General features: G+C 40.6%; 2 protein-coding genes across 2 annotated transcripts in view; both read right to left on the bottom strand.

Annotated features, from left to right (window-relative positions):
- The window catches only part of znf236 (zinc finger protein 236), a 53,443-nt gene extending 49,821 nt beyond the window's left edge, over positions 1-3,622 (bottom strand). The window contains exons 1-2 of the mRNA XM_079274683.1: positions 3,528-3,622; positions 1,793-1,932 (exon numbers count right to left, since the gene is read on the bottom strand). Coding sequence (XP_079130809.1) covers positions 1,793-1,932; positions 3,528-3,579 — 192 coding nt within the window. The 5' untranslated portion in view covers positions 3,580-3,622. The remainder of the gene's footprint in view (positions 1-1,792; positions 1,933-3,527) is intronic.
- A 2,769-nt stretch (positions 3,623-6,391) lies between these two features.
- LOC306781954 (uncharacterized protein) lies at positions 6,392-14,730 on the bottom strand. The gene is made up of 11 exons (XM_079275082.1): positions 14,473-14,730; positions 12,991-13,079; positions 12,602-12,751; positions 12,182-12,315; positions 11,869-12,005; positions 11,617-11,710; positions 10,912-11,029; positions 10,437-10,660; positions 10,120-10,291; positions 9,881-10,008; positions 6,392-9,726 (listed from the first exon to the last, which is right to left on the bottom strand). Exons 2-11 carry the CDS (start codon positions 13,076-13,078, stop codon positions 9,409-9,411), a joined length of 1,563 nt encoding a protein of 520 aa, XP_079131208.1. The 5' UTR covers position 13,079; positions 14,473-14,730; the 3' UTR covers positions 6,392-9,408.
- Positions 14,731-15,110: the final 380 nt, after the last annotated feature.

Genomic DNA, 15,110 nt, shown 5'->3' with positions numbered 1-15,110 from the left:
GTTTTGGTGCCAGAAGAGACGGTCAAGAGAGGACAGAAAATGACAGGAGTAGTCTTTACTTTCACGTTCTTGTTAATAGCATGAAGTGAAGGACCTAGCCCCTTGCCATAACGCTATCAGCAAATATTCAACAAATATTCAATCATGAATTGATGACTACAAAAATCTGCATCATTACCATGAATTAATGCACATTTATTCTGTATAGTGTGTACTTTTAAAGACACGCATTATTTATGCATCATCATATTAGGCATGCCACTGAAGAGTGAAAACACATCATCATACGCCTTCACGCAGTGTCTCTTAACACATGCTGATTATCATTACAAAGCACTGTCCGCACATCACTCTGACTCATCTGGTGACTCAGTGGATGGATGCCAACTATGAAGGTTTTTGAGTTAGTGCAATATGTATTTTAAGACTTTTTGCTCATGTAGGGCCACAAAATATGGGAAGAGGGAATGAAATTCAGACAAACAGCCACTGAAACTGATTTATTACCACCAGCCGGTAAACACTGCAGCAGGGGAAATTGCAGCTGTGATTCAACATCTGCGACATGAAGGGGGTATAATATTTGCTGTGCTATTTAACATTTTTATTGGGCACCAGAGAGGGAGAGGCCGCACCATTAAGCAACGTTGGTCCTTCGTAGAAACGTATCAGTTATAGTTCTGCTATGTAAGTGCTCTGCACAAACACAAAGACAGAGCAGCAACGCAACAAAGTAACTGAATTCACTTCTGCCTGGAACGGCTCACAACAAATCCACTCAATGCATTATGACTGATGCAGCCAGTAACTATCGTCCACATTGATTTTTCATTCATTCGGGAGCCAAGACTGTACCGTTGCAGTTTGACAACAGTGTCCGCTGTGCAAAGTTCAGGAGCAGATGACATGTTGTGCAAGTCTCAAGTCTTATTTAGCAGCAGTTTATCGTATCAACCCAACTGAGGCTGTGCTTATTTGCATCTTGCCCTGTTAACTGAAAACATGTGGTGATTACAGAATGTTGGGGCTCTAATGTGGTGTTGCATGAGTAAATAATAAATAAGTAAATAACCCCAGATGTGTCTGTGTGAATGAAGAAACATGCAGCTACTGGTTCACAGCACAGTGCAGAAAGCTTTTGGAAGCCGCTGGCACCAAATGTTGTGATTGGCAGACTATGGTGAGACCTGTGCTAAATCTGTCAAATAACAAATGCCATTTATGGCAGCTTTAAACTTCCATGATGTAAAAGAAAATCATGTGTGCTGAAAAATCCAGGACACCTCCAGCTTTGCCCAAATCCAACTCGTAGCTGGGACATAGTTATCTTCATCGCTTGCACAAAAGTCAGGTGAAGAGTTGAGTTTTTGTTGTACTTTGTGAAGGTAATCGACAACAGGTTAACTACCCCACGGGTGAATCTCACGGCTCGTGTAAGGGCTTGAATGCTCTCAGCTCAAACCTCCAGCACAGCTGCACTGTGACAACCACTCTGTTAGGTCCGGGGGGGCCTGGCTTAGAATTGCGAAGAACTACCCTAAAGACTAGCTTTTGAATCTCAACTGGCTGTTGAGAGGTTAATAATAATAATAATAATAATAATGTGGTTCTACTGAAGTGGATGTGGTTACACTGGCCTGATTCAAGATCTGAATGGGTGGAATCTTAAGAAAAATACAAATACATGTGCTGATGATAGAGAGCAAGCATACTCTTCATGGGATAAATAAAGGCTTGAAACTACTGCGTTCTGCCGCCGACTCGAGGGCCGACACGTGTGCGCTGTACTCACCTTATCGTTGATCTCATGTTCACGCCGATGCCTCTGCAGCTGGCTCTCAGTGGTAAAGATCTGGCTGCATATTGTGCACTTCTTGTCCTTGAGTTCTCCATCAGTGAAACTCCCCCGCTTATTGGCACTGGGATCTGCATCTGATTGAGTCCAAGAGAGATCACTTCAATGTATTCATTTGGTGCAAGAGGCTATCTTGTGACAGGAGGAGCTGAAAAACACGATCAAGGGCTTTTTATACTTCTAAAAACTCTCTAAAACCAAAGAGCTGCATCCAAACTGTATTTTTCTATACACTTCATCATATGACAATCCTCACTCTGACATTTTAAAGTAGTGGCAGATATTGATGTGGTAGCACACTAAAAACAAACACACACACAGACTTGACATCCATATGAAATCAGTGGTTCACGGTTTCAGATTTAATTAATTTTTTTTCAGAATCCCAAAGAATGTATTCGAAGGTTATTTTTCATTTCCGTTGTTTTGTTTCATGAGATCCACATTATTTGTTGTTGCCTTTGCTAATCACGGCTAATGACTGCAATAGTTGTGACGTGAGCCTGCTGGTATGTTTCTTATATTCTGCATTTTTAAACTTGACTGCTACATTGTTTTGTTGCATATATGTATGGATTTATTTGACACGACCACGCACACTATACTAGTTTCGAGTATTTTCATCAATATCTCTTCTTAATGAGGTCTGTGAACATAATGGAGGTTTGCTCGTAAAATAACGTTGAAGTTGTTAATTCACCTTATAAAATATATATATATATTTTTAATTTGGTTTCACTCTCTTGGATAGCGACCACACTAATGCACTTGCAGTCTTACGTAGAAAGAGTTTCTATAGTTTAGTGTTCGTCTGTGAACATGTTGAGGTGTGTTTATCAACTGTTAGATATTCAACAGTTTGGTTGCGTCACGCCCATCTCAGTCACAGCCATTCATCGGCTACATATAAGAAAGTAACCCACTGGGAAATGACTGTGTAGCTAACGTTAACGTGATGCTATTTTGTTGCCAATTAGTTAACGTGAGCTTAGCCCACATCTATCAGCAGAATCAGGTGGTTCACATACCGCTCGGGTTAACCAACTAATGTGTCATAACAACTAAGCTAAAGATACATATTATATTCCGATGATGACACCAGAATACCAGCACACTGAATGCGTACCGACAGCACATCTCAACATGTGTAAAGGGCCATGTGAATACGTGAATGTGAGAAGTGGTTCTCAACACGTTAGTCGAGCACAACAGATCCATCAGCAGCATCTGCACAGCCTCGCTGCTAACGTGCCTGACAGGATCAAAACAACAGTGGCAAAGATTTTGGCGTGTTAGCCTCGAAGCTAGCGGTAGCAAGGCGAGCTAGTTAGCAACATTAAGCTATATGGCGAACTACTAATCAACGAATATTAAGAGTAAAAGCCGTGCACTGACTAACGCTACACGAGACCGTGGTTGTTCCCCTCGCGGACACCAATTTAGACTGGAAGCCAATAAGAAGAGCCACCGAAACGTTATTAATATCATTCCGCCTCAATCACTCCTTCGCCGCACAAAGCAAAGCCCACCCGCAATACTATATCCGGGGACTATATACACTACATTGAAGTGTTATTATATAAGACACAGAGATGTTTGTACCGATAATAGCAGGTTATTTGGATAGCCCATATTCTGTATTTTTTATTCGTTGAATTTTGGTACTTGTTACCTGTTTCGTCGTTGCTTTTAACTCTCAGTTTGCGAGGCCGGCCCCGCGGCATAGTTCCAGTACTCAGTGCGGGTGTGCTGTGAACGATCTGCTTTTCAAAATGGCGATTCGGTCATCTGTAGACAGCATCGTACCCATGCAGACACACAGCTGCACGGAGTAGGGAGACATCTACCGTTTAGTTCATTGTACCTGCATCTTTAAGTGGACACACAATATCAACTTTTTCTTTTGTTTTATGTTACTGATAAGGGAGTGAGTTGCTCTATAATTATGAATAACTAATACATTTGATATTTATATAAAATAAACTACACCTTCAGTGGCGGTTTAGTTTGGGAATTTAATACTTTTCGTTGTTCTGAAATATCATAATTTATTGTAAATACCCTACTTAAATACTAAAGCTTAGGGACATCTATAAATGTATGTTTTAAATTATTTTACAGTAAATGATATACCACCTGTAGCTGTTTTAGCAGTAGGCCTAGGCCTACTGTATCTCCGAAAGCCCCATTGTTTTTCTGTAGGTTTGAGGTAGAGAATATGACTTAGCAAATTGTTTGGTAATTGGTCTTTGCACCACAAAAGCACATTAATAACTGAAATAATAAGGCCCTACAGGCAGGAGCGGACTGGGGGGAAAAAGTGGCCCGGGAGTTTACTGTCAGACCGGCCCACTCAATACACGGCGCGTTGCCCACTCAATGCATCGCACTTATCGACCAGTCAGTGGCCTACTTGGAAAAATACCCATACACTTAACATTATTTTGGATGATTACAAAGAAATGATATCATATGTTTGTTTTTTTTACAACATTTGGATCCACCAATTTGCCTGGATGGACACATTGAATAAAATAATACTCGCTGTTGTAACACTCCAAGGTAGGTATAGTTTGCTGAATGAATATGCGGAACTCTGGGCTATAACAGATGGTTATATGCAGTGGCAGCTAGTGGAACATGTTCTCTGTAGGGCTGTGCCACATCCAATCAATTTCAGCAAACATCCCAGAATGATTTCATGCAAAACAATTAAGGTATCAAACACGTATTACTACTTTGCAGTTAAATATTTAACTTTTATTCCAACATGAAAAAAACAGTCAATAACACTTTGACAAACACGTCAGGACATCTTATTTGTGTCACCCACACTGGGAATTCAGTATAATATAATAATACATAAATCATATAATAATATGCTGTATAATATAATAATATATATATATCATATAATGATATATATATCATATAATAATATTCACTATAATATAAAACACGCACAAAAACAACAAATAATAATAAAAAAATAATATATATATATATAATGATGTATTTATAACTATATATCATGTCTCAGCAGGTGCTTCATGTCTCTCACTCCCTAACTGTCCGTGCTGGATCTGTCCCCGTTGTTTTAAAAAGCTAAATAAGTTATTAGCATGACGTCATCCAGCTAGCCAAACCTGTCTAGTGTACAGCTACTGGAGAAGCTTTGCGTACTGCTTCCCTTTCCTGCTGTCCGATTGCGCAGTTTCTCCGCCAAAGTTCTCCTCTGAAACGGCTCTTGGAGGAGCAGTGCTCGCCCGTAGAGACTAGTCAAAGCATCATTGGCAAAACTGCTTCATAGACCCGCCTCTTTGGGGCAGATTGCATGCTGGGTATGTGAGTGTGTGTGTGTGTGTGTGTAGGGGTGCTGCCAGCTCACAGATGGAAACCATGAGTGTGAATACAGATCGCGAGGAGTAGTATAAATTTCAGTCAGCGATTATTGACTTTAAGTAATGGAGTCAATTTAACGTGTTCTGTGAAGCATAGAATATAGTTGGGGTCGGCGGTCTCAGAGCGTCACTGAATGCCATGGAAACGGACCGACCGAGGTTACTTGAGGCCTCAGAACTTTCTGATTGCTCACTGGCCCTGCACTTGGCCCTGAGCGTAAACACCTCTTGGACATACCGTGGAGAGCCGACTCTTTGAGTTTTTAACTTCTTGAGAAAAGCTACTTGACACGAAACTTGTTGGAGAAACTACTAGATCGCTATACTATCGTGAACAACAGAAGCGCCTGAAAGATCTTTGGCTGAAGGAGGAGCACCTGCGGGGAGTGTGCTGTGAGAGATGGCCCCTACCTGTGGTGGTAAGTGAACTTTGAACCAGGTGGAGCTCGGCGTGGTGGGTGGAGGTCAGGTGGAGCCAGGCGTGGTGGGTGGAGGTCAGTGGCAGCCCGGCATGGTGGTTCGAGATCAGTTGGAGCCCCTCGTGGTGGGTGTAGGTCAGATGAGGCTCGTTGTTGTGGGTGGAGTTCAGGCGGTCCGCGATGTGCGTGAGATGCTTCAGGTGTTCTTCGCGGACGACGTGGACGAGGACGAGGACGAGGAGGACAGCGACGGCGATTCCGGGTACGAAGACTCCTGCGATGACCTGCCGGAAGTGGATGATGAGGAGGAAGATGATCATGAACAGGACCGTGTTCGTTTCGCTCGACGTTTTGTTGTGGAACGGCCTCAAGATGCTCCGCCCCCAGTCCCCCAGAGGTCAGAAGAGTCCACCAAGAGGAGCAGGGAAGAGGACCACACGGAGCAGGCGAGTGTGAAGAGGCAGAGGACCGGTGAGGACGACCACGAGGACGCGACGCCCTCAACTTCAGGCCTCGGATCCTCCATGAAGAGGACCAGAGAAGAGGGCGACAGGGAGTCGGCGCCATCCACTTCAGCCTTCGGTCCCTCCACAAAGAAGAGCCGGGCATATGACTACAGATGATCTCCAGAGTCTCCACACAGTAAATTTGTCGGAGTAAATTTTACTCAAATTGAATAAAATTTTACTCAATAAAATACAACATTTGGTCCCAGTCTATATAGAGTAAAATCTACTCTTGCCTCAGAGTTAATGATTCAGAGTATTTTTTACTCTATTCAGTGTTTGTATTTAACTCTAGATGATGATAATTTACTCTATGTAGCATAAAATGAAAACAACTCTACTGCCATTTTACTCAACTTAGAACTATTCCACTCCACATAGAACTACATTCCACTCCACATAGAACTACATTCCACTCCATATAGAACTACATTCCACTCCACATAGAACTACATTCCACTCCATATAGAACTACATTCCACTCCATATAGAACTATATTCCACTCCATATAGAACTACATTCCACTCCATATAGAACTATATTCCACTCCATATAGAACTATATTCCACTCCATATAGAACTAAATTACACTCCATAGAGAACTAAATTATGATTAAAACCTGAGAGAACTTACTCTGGAAGGTTATCATTAAACCCAACAAGTTAAATAAATCAGATATCAGTATTTACCAAAGCACAATTTATTATTTTGTATTACAAATGTGCAATGTATCCATACATATTTTACAGAATACATTTTGGACCTTTGGAACACTTTGGCCTTTTCACTATGACATCATAGGAAACAGTATGGCACAATAAACAAACTTGCATCATCACACCTGTATGACATTTGTACATCAAATGCTTTATAACAGAAAATCTCTTTCACATCAACTACATGAGGTCCGTCTTTTGTGCACACAACTTTATATGCATTAAAATGCTCATCAAGACACACTGTTTGCAGGGCAAATGTAACAAACAATAACCTCTCATCTTTCAGAACTACATGGTGGATTTTGTGAAAAACTGGCATCTCACAATGAACCTTCAGACAAACGACTAAACCCGTCCGATACATATTTCCATGGTGTTTGGCCCATCTAATATTTAAAACCTTGGTGTCAATTGGTACCTGAATAGTCTCAGCTATCTCATAGCCCCAGTCTAGCACATTTAAAGCTACCATATTACCTGGACCAATTATCACTTCATTGGGATCAAATGTCTGCCACCTGTATGCTATTTGATTTTGGTGTTTCTTGGCCAAAGTTTTAGTGATATTTTTGAAGCTTTTTAATTGTTTCTTAAAGAAATGATGCTTTGCTTCATAGCGCATGCACCAACTATGCAAAAGTGGTCCAATTTTAAGAATACACATAGGGTAATGCACCATAAAATGATGTTTTGGTAGCAGCCTTTTGTTTGGAAACAAATGCTTGAACAACCTGTGGTGTTCCACGATTAAGTGTTTCAAAAAAATAGTAATACCCTTTGATAACTTTGGTGAAAATACAATGTTTACAATTTGAAGCAAAAGCAGTAGCAAATACCAGTGTTGATCATTTGGACAAACCAAGTCTCCAAAGATAAGTGGTAGATTGCGAAGTAAACACCAGGATTGGATTGCATTCAACCCCAAGTCATTTGAGTCCTCCCTTAACTTAACTGTAGGAGGTTTGTTGTTTTGCTCCATATAGCCATAGTTAAAACTCCTAATTCTACAGTCTATTTCTTTTAATGTTGTGTACTTATCTTTCAAGTGCAGTAATAGAAGTTTCATTTCATATTGTGCCACTCCCTCCAAGATATCGTGCATAATATCGACAGAGAAGTTTTCACATGTATTGAAATATTGCAAGGAATTTAGAATGCAAGAACGTTTAACGCCCATCACATAGGGAAGAGTGGGATTTGTCTCCATCATTTGGCAATGTTCCGCATGAAGTGCGCGAGTTCGCAAAACTATCTTGGGTGAATCTTCATTAAACTCAGTCTGAAAGTCTTCTTTCTCAGCAAGACAGAAGCGGCAACAATATCTGGCACTGAATGATTCAACAAAACCAAACAAACTGTGAAGACCAAGGTTGTCACCTGTAACTTGGACAATAGTTCCATACACTGGCTGATCATACAAGGGGACCCGAATTCCATCCTTCTCAAGTATTTTAATATCCTGCATAAGTGGATCAAGTATTTTAGAAAAGCCATATGTTTTAACATCTTGGGCATGAAATAAAGCGACCAAATGAATATTAAGCAGATTTGAGTTGTACTTGGGAGAAAAATTCCGCAAGGTGAAATAGAGTGCACCTAATTTATGTATTCCCCGTTTTGAGCCTAAAGGATTTGCAGTTTCAAAATCATCATAAAAAAGCTGAATCAGAATGGCATGCTTCTGTTTTGAAAATAGATCATGACTCTTGAAAAGATCTCCATCGCACAAGTCATGAAGATTTTCTCCTGAACTTGAAGTCTGCATCATCTCTTTTATGTTAGGATGTTGATAAATAAATTGTAAAGTTTTCAAAATAGGGATGTAAACTAATTTATCAGTGACAACAACCTGATCATAAGTTCCAGTGGTGCGATTGCGTAGGGTATCAAATCTTGTACCAAGAACATATTCAACTAAGTCTACCCTTCCCCACTTCTCTGTAAAATACTGCCTTCTTTTACTCTCAGAATTTAATACACCATAGGGATTTTCCATTTTTTCGAAACACTGATCAATTTTGCTCTCAATGTCGCTTTTGATAGGCTCCTGTAAAGATAGACACTTCTTCACAGATTCTTTTGCTTGATTATGGATATCGTCAACAATCTCTTCCATCGAAATTACCAAAGAGTTAACAGTTGTTTCACTTACGCCTGCCACTTTAAGTTCGGCTACTGTTGCAGCGCAGCTGTCTACAAGACTCCTTTTGAGAAGGACTGAGTCAGAAGGTGAACTTCTTGCTGGCAAGTCATCAAAATTACTTGCTGCTAAATCTTCAGATGTAGATGGGCCTTCACCAGGATCAGAACAAGGTTCATGTGCTTTATTTAGATGCTTTCGAAACCCAGAAAAAGTGCCATAAACTAGTGAACAACCAGCCTGACCACATTTAAGACGAAGGGTCTTTCCTGAACAAAGTCCGTGGATCAACTTCAAGTGTTTTGTCAGGGAATTGGTGTTTGCCTGGGGGATTTTGCAAATAAAACAAAACATCTTCGTATCAACTCAATGCAGCATCCGAGCCCTCAACTCTGCAACCCTTGGATTCACCTTAGTGGTATCAACATCGATTTCAAAGATCGTGGTTTGCAAGAAGTTGTACACATTTACCAGATCCTGGTTGTACGAAGTACCAAAGACAAAATGAGCTTTGAAAAGCTCATCAAAACAGGCAAGTGTGTCTGGTGACTTACAAGGTATTGCATGCTTGTCAATCACAATGAAGTATTTGTGAATCAGACTCTTCTGGGTCCCCACAGCTAGCAGGTATGGTTGAAGGCTTTCCACGATGCCGTCCAGATGCCCCTGGATGCTCATCCCAGTCTGTGACAGAAAAAATAATGAATTAGTCAGCTATAAAATTAGTCAGTTTAAGGAAATGTCTTAATTGACCATAATCTTAAAAAGAGGATTGAAAGGTTTAGAAAAGGGGACAGAACAGTGACGATTTTCCAGTTTAATTGAACTGTAACCTCACCTTAATGAATTTCACAAGACGGTCACTGGCTTGTCTGGCTGAGAGTTTTCCTGGTCTCTTGCGGCCATGTGGTGATGGTGGTAGAAGGTGGACAAGAACCAAAATGGATGACATGTCACTGTCCCATCCTGGAAGTAAAAATTCATAAACAAGCATTTACTACAAGCGAACAGTCAATCCATTTTTCATTCAAAAACTATTCTCTCTTCCATAACTATGATCCTTAACTTTTAGCATACCATTTTCCACGTCTGTTGTGCATTCAGCATTTTGAACCAGGTCTTGAAGATCGGCTGTCTGTGTGAGGCCACGGCTTTGTTCGAGGACTTTCTGTTTGTAGATAGTAGGCCATCTCTCCAGGAACTTTGTAGTAGCAGCATCCCCAAACATCAGACCAAAGTCTTGGTCAATCTGCAGACAAGATAGAATTGGTCAAAACAGAACAGTAAACATTATGGTGTAGCACCATGGTCATGACAGATCTTACAACCCTACCCAGGCTATTGTAGAACAGAAATAATATTGTCATGACAGTGGCAGTAGAACGTTCACATACCAGTCCTGCCATGTCCAGGAATCTTGGAAACGCTGTGAATAGTTCAGAGGACTTCACTGGGTCATGAACCATGTCTTGGCGATAGGTAAAGGTCTGCTTCATCTTCTCCTTCACAGTTGCTTCATCAGCTGTATGCTTCATAAGCGCAATGGCCTCGCAGCACAGGCTTTCTGTGGTTAGCCCGTTTTCCACTCTGAATGAGTCTCTTTCTGCTTTTGGACCACCTGTAATAGTGGTGGCACTTTTATCAATTACTGGGTTAGTATATGATATTATGTCCTAAGATATAAGAAATAAGGCTTGGAAAACTCTGCAAGGATGGCCATGCAGGCACTTACGTCTCCAGAAGAAAAATAGGATATATATATATATATATATATATATATATATATATATATATATATATATATATATATATATATACATTATATGATTATTCCCTCATCATGCATTATGAATTAGACTTCACACATACCAGTTAGTGTTTGTGACTGACTGCAGGTCTTCTTTTTTCCCTCCGATGCTTCCTTCTGAACAAATTTCAGTCTCCATGCCAGATACCCACTCCCATCTTCTGCATTGTAATAATGCTCCTAAAGTAAAAAGGGTTATTCAGTTTGATTGAACAAGTTGAAATAGTTTAATCTTTCCCCAAAAACTATCATATTTCCTAGTATTGTGATGAGGCCTTTCTTTCTAATGACAGTTATTTTGAAAAACAGAGGTTATTGTATTACACGGTTAGTGTTGTGTCTTGTTAATGGGCTAACCCTTGCGGTGCGAAAGTAAACTGAGCTTTAACACCGCCAGAGTTCAACTTACGGGGAAGGCAGAGATGGTGGCCATTAGGGCTGTCACCTTTTCCAAAAATAACACTCGAACAAATATGAAATGACACGCAATACGTTAGAGCGCCCTCTGTTGGGTGACAAAGTAAACTACGTTAAACAGTCAGCTGTGGATATAGACTGTACATTTTTTATTCAAATGAGTCATTAGAGTTTGAATGTTAATTACATTCAAACAAATGTTCAAAAAGTGACAGCCCTTGTTGCCATGCAGTAATGTTTACAGATCTTTATTTGAAATAAAAACACTACCCATCTGTAAAACAGCAGTTGAAATATTTACATTCCAAGCAAGTGAAAAGTAAATAAGTTAGACGTTTTAATGTACTTACATAGCCTAACTTGCTCCTAGGATCGGCCAGGTATGGGTACAAGGTAGTGATGCCCCTTGCGTAGTCCTCTTTAACGCGCCTTGAAGGACTTGTCCTACACACAAACACACAGACTTTACTATATGTGCTCCAATCAAAAGTATTGATGTGTAAATTCCACCTGCTAAAAGAGGGGTGTTGTACTGTGTCAATTCAAGACACACATGTGTATTAGGAGTGCAGGTATGTAATAATAACAACATGACAACATACCCATGTTCACTTGTCATATGTGCGACCAATATCTTGACCATATCACGTCTTCTGGCATCCGTTAGGCTTTTTGTTCGGGCATACTCATTCATGATCCTCTCTCCTCCAGGTTTGTTCTTCAGGATGTCTTCAATCATCTAAGTGGGAAGAACAAAAATGAACACAATGAAACGTTTAAAACAATAATGACATCAAGTATTATCAAACAGAATGGCCACAATTTTACAACTTCAGTTATTCAGCCATTTACCATTCAACCTTGGCATTTTTTTTAAACCTTCAGAAAGGATGCAAGGGAAACTGCAGAGCTTACCTGAGCTAGATGACTTCCCTCATCTCTTTGTCTTGTAGCAGGACTATGCTGCAATATAGTGGTGTCGTCCGAGTCCCTCTCATTGTCTCCACTGAAGCTTGCAAAGGAGGAGCATGAAGGGGAGCTCAAAGAATCTAGAAATCATATTAACATTGAACTAATGTGATTAACAATGTGACTATAAGACAATATAAGTGCACACATCCATTATTAGAGGAATGCAAATATTTCACATTGTATCATGCCCACAACAGTTCCAGAAATTGTGGAAAGGGTGAGCAGAGATGATTTCAAAATATCTAAATAAGATTTTAAAAAACCCCAACTCAGATATATTAAATTGTCTTGCATATTCAAAACATGTTAGATTGACCAAGCCGTACAGATAAATATGAAGTTATAAGCTAATAAGTAACTAACCCTCAAGATTTGGGTCTTGGGGTAGACAAATCTCCAGCACACCAATGTCTTGTTTCTTTAGTAGAAACTCAAACACCTCCTCATCAACTTCGGTCTTTGATTCATCATAGACTTTTAAGTCCAAGGTTGGAAGGTCAAATTTCTTGGCAACTGTGAAGACAAAATACCAAGGGACAAGCTTAGTGATGAATCGGTTGTGTATTTGCAGAAAAACATAACAGACAGCAATCAGAAGGCCATCTTCACTTGAACATTGTAATCCCAAAACTGACAGTGTTCCATGCAGACCTTTGCTATTCCAGGGAAAAGACTTTCAGGTATGCAAAACATAGAGTGACATCCCAAGTGTATTGTTCCACAGGTTAGTGTGTGCAATATTTTTCACTCACCACAATCCAAAAATGATTTGAAGGTTAGTTGCCCCTCATAACAAATGTACTTCTGACGATCTCTGTACTTCACTCTTACAGCTTGCATCCTTCATGACAAAAACAATTAAATTAGTTTCATTATCAGAAACAGCTGACTGCCAACATTAGTAATACCACAGTAAGCCAACATTAGAAAGACATGATGCATGGACTAATAGTAGGTCTCCACAAGGGTAAACTATTTCATTATAAAAACGAGGGACATTTTAAGCACGTCTTTATTACGCTGTACTAAAGGGACCTGTTCATTCGCTTGAATCGCCAATTCGCGTCACTCCAGTCTCATAGTGGCTGTGCATAGACTTTGTATGTAATCTACTGCGTTTGGCGTGAACACATCATCAGAAATGTAACCAGTTGTCTCATCTTGAACAATGTCTACTTCACCTGGTTGTCTCCGACTTGGCCGTCTCTAGCATGCCACAGTGCAACAGATCAATCAGCTTATGCTGCGGAATTCTACCCGCACTTCGCGAGTGGCCCGTGCCAATGTCAAGCCCAGCTAGTTTTAGCAGTCAACAGAGTGAAGTGCATTTTTTCAAAGTATAACACACATGTTGCATCGACCAGGGTGCTGATGAACTGCAGCGAAACACAGTCCATCAACACAGCTCTTTTCAGAGTCAAATACACGTGTTGGCGGCAACAAACGCAGCTAGAAACAGTCCAACAGTCATTAACAGCTCTTTTCAGAGTCAAATACACGTGTTAGCGCAAACAAACGCAGCCGGAAACAGTTGCTTAAAACAGTCGTTAACAGCTCTTTTCAGAGTCAAATACACGTGTTAGCGCAAACAAACGCAGCCGGAAACAGTTGCTTAAAACAGTCGTTAACAGCTCTTTTCAGAGTAAAATACACGTGTTAGCGCCCACAAACGCAGCTAGAAACAGTCCGTTTAAAACGGTTTTTAACAGCTCTTTTCAGAGTAAAATACACAGGTTAGCGCCAACAAATGCAGCTTAAAACGGTCGTTAACAGCTCCTTTCTGAGTAAAATACACGTGTTGACGCCAACAAACTGCAAATTCTACATAGCCATTTTCACAGTAAAATGTACCTGTTGCACCAACTAACTGCAGCAAAAGACAGCCCCTCTACACAGAATAAAACACACATGCACCTGCTCAGTGAAGTCCGCTGGCTACTGATGATAGCTAATACTACTTTATTGAGACTTTAATCCAGGTGTGTCGACGTTAATATGTCCATAAACCACCAAATATTTTGCGAATTGATGTTAATGCGTTAGAAGCTAACGTTTGACTGTGACTAAGTTATGTGAAAACGTTAGAAGCTACCGTTAGCATCTGCTAACGCGAACAATCAGAAGCTACGGCTCATATCTGACAATGCAAATAGTGAAGTAACGTTAGGTTAGCTGCAATGTTGCTACACAATGTACCTTACACACATGAAGTTAACCAAAACGAATGACCTTACCTGACATGTTATTTCAAATGCCGTCTTCTGTTCCTCACTTCAGCCCTTCCGTTCCATAAAACGTCAGCTCATTCCAGTGTAGCGAGAGGTGTCATGGCGGCAGAAACGAAACTTAAGGAACCGTTGTGGGCGTGGTCACGCTGTTTTACTCCAATAGATTTTATTCTGAATATTTACTCACACTCTACTGGCTACTGGAAGTAATTACACTCCAAAATGATTAAATATGACTCCTTCAGTGGAAAATAATTGTAACTCCGGAAAAATTACTCTCCCGTTTTTCCTGTGCACCCTCCACTTCAGGCCTCAGCTTCCCCCCACCCAGAAGATACTGGCAGCCGGCTGAAGACTCTGATTGAGACCGACAGCATGTTAGCTGCAGGATTATAAAACCTTTGCGTCTGGCAGGACTGATAAAGCACCAGACAGCCTTCCCTTGCGTCTGGCGGGGTTGGCGATAGGCAGCATCCTGCAGCAGAGATTTAAAATATCTCTTCTTTGTTGATTTTCCATTTGAAAAATGGTTGATGCTGGACGCAGAAACCAGAGGTAAGTTAGCAGTGAAGATTCTGTCACGGGAGTTCAAGATCAGGACCCAATAGCAAGACTACAGGACACAGAATCTGGTAAAACAGATT

Source organism: Melanostigma gelatinosum (genome assembly GCF_949748355.1).
Source record: "Melanostigma gelatinosum genome assembly, chromosome: 9".
Taxonomy (NCBI): domain Eukaryota; kingdom Metazoa; phylum Chordata; class Actinopteri; order Perciformes; family Zoarcidae; genus Melanostigma; species Melanostigma gelatinosum.
This window is presented reverse-complemented; position numbering and strand designations above follow the sequence as displayed.